We start from the raw sequence: 6,041 nt of genomic DNA, 5'->3' as shown, positions 1-6,041 counted from the left end.
CCCTGGCTGTCCTAGAACTCACTCTGTAGACCAGGCTGGCCTCGAACTCAGAAATCTGCCTGCTTCTGCCTCCCAAGTGCTGAGATTAAAGGCGTGTGCCACCACGCTGGGCCAGGACCCAACTTTTAACTAGTGTTGGCAGTAGAGAGCCTTAAGGCCTTGGGATCTGGGGCCCACATAAGAGCAGTCCAGGAAGTCTGGAAGCCTGAGGCTTAAACTCAGAGAACTATGTGTCCTGACATAGGGCCGTTTTTTTGTTTGTTTGTTTGTTTGATTGTTTGATTGGGTGAGTGGTTGGTTGGTTTGGTTTTGGTTTGTTTTTCCAGTACTCTAGAGCCCCTCCCCAGGGGATGGAGACAAGTGCCTGGACTCTATGCAGATTGGCCAAAGATTGGAGGGAAGAGAGAGGGGGAGGGCCAGCTCTAGGGTCACTAGGGTCTGAGTGACCCATCTCCTTCCAACCACTTGAGCCGGAACTGCCTTGTCTGAAGGAGTTGAGGAGACAGTGAACGCCAAGCACTTGGGAACTCAGAAGGCGGTCTCTGCAGATAGGACATTATCTGTCTAATCTTCAAAGAGCCAGAGGCTGCACTGTGACCGGAGGGAGAGCTTCGCTGCTGCCGTTCCCACAGTCTCCGGTCTGCTCTGGAACCCCCTTCCCACCATCAGGAATCCTCTCCTCGATTCTGTCCCGACCACCAGCGGTTGCTGGTGTGGTGGTGGTGTGACCAGTCAGTCTCTCAGCTCAGGGGAAGCGGCCTAGCCCACGACCTTGGAGGACCCTGGGAGAAAGCTTCAGGAAAAGACAGTACTTTTCCACTGTTCTGCTCTCGGCCACCTCAGCTGGCTTTACGCTGTGCACAGAAGAGGTAAAGGGCACCAAGCCTCAGCAGGAACCCACCCCAAATCTCCGCTCTCAGAGAGGAGAGACGCGGGTAGGAACGCTCTGTGGGTGAGGGGCAGCAGGCGGGGAACCCTCGTAAGAGAAGAGGCTCTCCCTGGGAACTCGGAGCCCACCGGTAAAGCTGGAGAGATTTGCATTCGTAAATCCCTCCGCAATATTTTAGGGGATTCCCGATCCTTCTCTGTCCCTCTATTCTTCATCCCTCCAATGATAAAGCTTAAAACAGTTCCAACGCGCCTGTGCTGGGTCTCGGGAAGCGCGAGTCTGCGCGGAGGGGGCGGGGAAGAGGGAGGGGACAAGAGAGCTAGCGGTCCCGCCCGGTGATGCAGGCAGCCAAGGGAGGTGGAGCCGCGACGCCTGAAGGAGTCCCCACCGCAGCAGTGCTCTTGGTTCACCTCACCCAGCAACCACCAGCCTCTGCCCGAAAGACGAGTCGGCGGCAGGGACAGTGGCAATCGCCCCTATAGTCGGGCCTGGGGGACATTTATTGCTCCAAACCTTGTCCCTTCTTGCTTCCCAGACGGCTGGAGTCATTCCTGGGGGAAGCTGTTCCGAGCAGATCAAGCAGCGGCACGGGCATCTCAGCGAACAGCCTGGCTGGGCACTGGGCATCTGTGAAGCCAGCCCCGCCGGATACTGGGCATCTCTCGTAAGGACTGTCTTCGGCCGCCTCCCAGCTTGTCGCAAGTCCTGGGCGGTGGGCTTCTGAGCGCCTTTGGCCTTCCCAGGACTCAAGTGAGCTTCCCCGCGCTCCCAGCCCTTTGGGCCGCCGCGATGCTGCCCTGGAGACGGAACAAATTCGTGCTAGTGGAGGACGAGGCCAAACGCAAGGCGAAGAGCCTGAGCCCCGGGCTCGCCTACACGTCGCTGCTCTCCAGCTTCCTGCGCTCCTGCCCGGACCTGCTACCGGACTGGCCGCTGGAACGTCTGGGTCGCGTGTTCCGCAGCCGGCGCCAGAAAGTGGAGCTTAACAAGGAGGACCCCACCTACACAGTGTGGTACCTGGGCAACGCCGTCACCCTGCACGCCAAGGGCGACGGCTGCACCGACGACGCCGTGGGCAGGATCTGGGCGCGCTGCGGGCCAGGAGGGGGCACGAAGATGAAACTGACCCTGGGTCCGCACGGCATCCGCATGCAGCCGAGCGAGCGCAGCTCCGGAGGTTCGGGGGGCCGCCGACCAGCGCACGCCTACCTGCTGCCGCGCATCACCTACTGCGCGGCGGATGGGCGCCACCCGCGAGTCTTCACCTGGGTCTACCGCCACCAGGCGCGCCACAAGGCCGTGGTGCTGCGCTGCCACGCTGTGCTGCTGGCGCGGGCGCACAAGGCGCGCTCCCTGGCCCGCCTGCTCCACCAGACTGCGCTGGCGGCCTTCAGCGACTTCAAGCGGCTGCAGCGCCAGAGCGATGCGCGCCACGTGCGCCAGCAGCATCTCCGTGCGGGGGGCGCCGCCGCCTCGGTACCCCGGGCTCCACTGCGCCGCCTGCTCAACGCCAAGTGCGCTTACCGGCCTCCGCCGGGCGAGCGCGATCGCGGGGCTCCGCGGCTCAGCAGCATCCAGGAGGAGGACGAGGAGGAGGATGCAGAGGAAGAGGACGCCCAGGATAGCGAGGGAGGATCCCTGCAACGCGAACGGCCCGAGGTGCTCAGCCTGGCCCGGGAGCTGAGGACGTGCAGCCTGCGGGGTGCCCCGGCACCTCCGCCACCAGCGCAGCCCCGCCGCTGGAAAGCCGGCTCCAGGGAGCGGGCGGGCCAGGCGCGCTGAGAGCGCAGGACTAGGACTCCGGGCCCTAGACCCGGCCCAGCAGACTGACCTGGACTCCAACCCGGTCCTGCCCGCTTCCGCCCTCCTGGTCCCTGGCCTGCCGCCCTCGCGGTCACTGTAATGGTCGCCTTGCTCCTCATCCTAGCTCAGGGTGAAGTAGGATATGCCCTTAATTGTTGGCGGGGGGTGGAGAGGAGTCCATACGTCCCCACACTGGGAGTTTCCCTGGCCTACCACTGTGGAATTACCCCCCAACGCTTTATGCCAAGTCTCTGCCCACAGACGAATCAACCTGCTCTTGTCCCAAAAAAACGGCCTCTCAAGAGAAAGGAACCCCTGGAGGGTGGGTTTGTACCCACGACCCAGTCTAGTTTAGCAGTAATGGCCCTGCCCTCGGTCTCTTATTCCCTATAAGAGCCACCCTGGAGAGATTTCAGATAAGGAAGTGTGGTGGTTGGGGAGAACTGAGGTCAGCCCCGCAGAGGGCTCCCGTACACCCAGGGACAATTGCTACACCTCTAAAGGGGACTGAGATGGGCCTGTCTACATGCAAAGGACAGAGTGAGCCAGGTAACAACCCTGCTAGGCAGCTCTCCAAGTCTCTGCCTTGGCCTCCCTACAGGACTCTGCTCATCCCCTCTCTGCAGACAGACAACTGGTCTACCCCAGGTACCCTGCATCCTGGACCAAGGTGGAACCTCCAAAGGAGGTAAGGACCCATGTCCCAGACAAGCCAAGGCTTTCAGAGCAAGCAGGTCCCGACCGCAGCTGGACTCACATGCAGGCTGAGAGAGGAAGAGATACTAACACAGAGATGGGGGTGAGCCCTGCCCAGGTGTCTCCACAAGGCCACCAAAACCCAAAGATCTATGTCATCTACTGATCATTGTAAATAAAGTGAATCTGCTCTTTTCAGGCCTGTCACCCCTCCTGTGTGGTGTTTGCCAGCCCTGCTGGGGGTGAGATTGTCATCACATAGCCCAAGGACAGGAGAAAGGCCCAGAAAACACCCCCTTTAAGTGTCAGTGGCCACCTCCCATGATCCCCGGCTTGCGGCTTGCTGGCTGGAAGCTGTCCCCGGAATGTCAGGGGAGGAGGCAGCAACATATGCTTTGTCTGAAAACGGCACCAGCCAAGCCCTAGAGGAACAGCCCCTGTCTATCCCATCAGTCTCTCTGTCTGTCTCTGCCTTCCACGATGTCTGTACACCAGGCACTGGGATGCAAGTTTCTCTAGGACATTTGTGTGGGGGGTGGGGGGAGTGTGTGCTGAGTTAGGTTTCTCTCTCTCTCTCTCTCTTGGTTTTTTTTTTTTTTTTTTTTTTTTCGAGACAGGGTTTCTCTGTATAGCCCTGGCTGTCCTGGAACTCACTTTGTAGACCAGGCTGGCCTCGAACNGAGACAGGGTTTCTCTGTATAGCCCTGGCTGTCCTGGAACTCACTTTGTAGACCAGGCTGGCCTCGAACTCAGAAATCCGCCTGCCTCTGCCTCCCAAATACTGGGATTAAAGGTGTGCGCCACCATGCCCGGTCAGGGCCTTCTCTTTAACCATGTGTGTGTCATAGCCTGTGATACAGACCATGGCCCTGCCGGATTCAGGGAGGGGAGGAGGGCAGAGGGTGGGAGAGAAGAGGGAGCAGCCGGGATTACTTTAGAAAGACTGAAGAGATGAGTCTAGTCCCTGAGACAGTGAGTTTTGTGCTCTGACATCTTCAGCCCTGGGCTGAGCTGGGCTCTGGTCTCAGAGCTAATCAACGCTAGTGATCAAAGTGACATGCTTTCCCTGAACAGGGGACAGCAGCCACTACACTAAGGCTGAACCCTCACAGGGTCAGAGGTCGGCTAGAGAAAACCAGGGCTGGCTCTGCACACCAATGACTGATCAAGCAGCAATGTCCCCGTCTGTAGCATCCCCTGCACAACTTGTCAAGGCTTCTGCTGGTGTTTTTCCCACATCAGACAGGAGAAGAGGTGACATGTCACACCTGGAAAGGACTGTGAGCTTCAGAGGAAGCCTCTAGGGTTAAGATAGCCTCACAGAGTAATAAGGTTGCTAATATGCCCTTCTGGATACAAATGGTACAGCAGATATTCTGTTTAGGGCCTAAATAGGCCCTACCTGTGGGTACCAGGGCTAGGTGCTGTGGCTTCAGGAACCCTCTCCTGAGCTGGGGTAGTCTCACCTGAAGTGCTTAGAATGTAGCCTAAGGTGACCTAGAACTGACCACAAGCCCTCATGTCTCAGCCTTCTAAGTGCCTGGGTTATACAGTGATGCACACCTTTCAATCCCAGCATCCAGGGAGTCAGAGCCAGCAGAACTTGGTGAGTTCAAGGACAGCCTGGTCTACAAAGCACGATCCAGAACAGCCAAGGTTACATACTGAGACCCTGTCTCAAAAACAATGTGAGCCACCACCACACCTGGCTGGACTATTGGTTTTTAAACCTTTTTTTTTTTTTTTTTTTTTTTTGGTTTTTCTGAGACAGGGTTTCTCTGTGTAGCCCTGGCTGTCCTGGAACTCACTTTGCAGACCAGGTTGGCCTCGAACTCAGAGATCCACCTGCCTCTGCCTCCCGAGTGCTGGGATTAAAGGTGTGCACCACAATTGCCCGGAGCCCATATTTTGTATGATGTCAATGATGTGAGTCTACAATTTGTAAAAAACGGATTTATCTTGAGACAAAGTCTTACTGTGTTAGCCTTGGCTGTCCTGGGGATCTCACTATGGAGACCAGGCTAGCCTTGAACTTCCAGAAATCCTCATTCCCCTGCCTCCCAAGTGCTGGAGTTCTTGCTTGTGCCACCATGCCTGGCAGACTTTTTCTCTTAGGTGATGGAATTTCCTCTGAATGTCCTAGCCTGAGGCTTGGGCCTGTTGGCTGACTGGGCCAGAGATGCATTATGGGAGCACTTTAGGTATAGCAATAAAGAGTGGCAAGTGTTGCCCCTAGTGAGGCTGGCAACAAAACTCTCCTGGGAACTGTGGGGCCTAAATCCATCTCTCCTGATGGCTCCAGAGGGGCTGACCAGTGATCAATGTGATACGCCACGTCCATAGCTCAATACATAGTCAGTGGGCCAACCAGCCAGCCATCTTGGCTCCCGGGTGTGTGCTCCCATAGTGCTCCCTGGTTTTCCATTCGTCATAGCACACTCCTGCCTCTAGGCCTTTGCACTGCTGCTCATGCTGTGGGGAATGTTTTTCTCTTTGGCCTCTGTTTTCAATCCTATCCATTCTTCAAGGCCCAGGTCTGCTTGTTGGCCAATTTTCTTAACTCATGTCCCTCTGCTCCTGCCACACCAGCAGGGATCTCTGACCCCAGACTCAACCCAGGGCTTGGCCTCTGCTTCCCCCCATGGTCCTTGAA

General features: G+C 57.3%; 1 protein-coding gene across 1 annotated transcript; it reads left to right on the top strand.

Annotated features, from left to right (window-relative positions):
- Positions 1 to 1,157: 1,157 nt before the first annotated feature.
- Positions 1,158 to 3,588, top strand: Fam43b (family with sequence similarity 43 member B). Its single transcript, XM_021201331.2, has one exon. The coding sequence runs from the start codon at positions 1,679 to 1,681 to the stop codon at positions 2,669 to 2,671; it is 993 nt and encodes a 330-aa protein (XP_021056990.1). The 5' UTR covers positions 1,158 to 1,678; the 3' UTR covers positions 2,672 to 3,588.
- The last annotated feature ends 2,453 nt before the right edge of the window (positions 3,589 to 6,041 follow it).

This window comes from Mus pahari, chromosome 6, assembly GCF_900095145.1.
Source record: "Mus pahari chromosome 6, PAHARI_EIJ_v1.1, whole genome shotgun sequence".
Lineage (NCBI taxonomy): Eukaryota > Metazoa > Chordata > Mammalia > Rodentia > Muridae > Mus > Mus pahari.
Note: the sequence above shows the minus strand (reverse complement) of the source record. Positions and strands in the feature narration are given on the sequence as shown.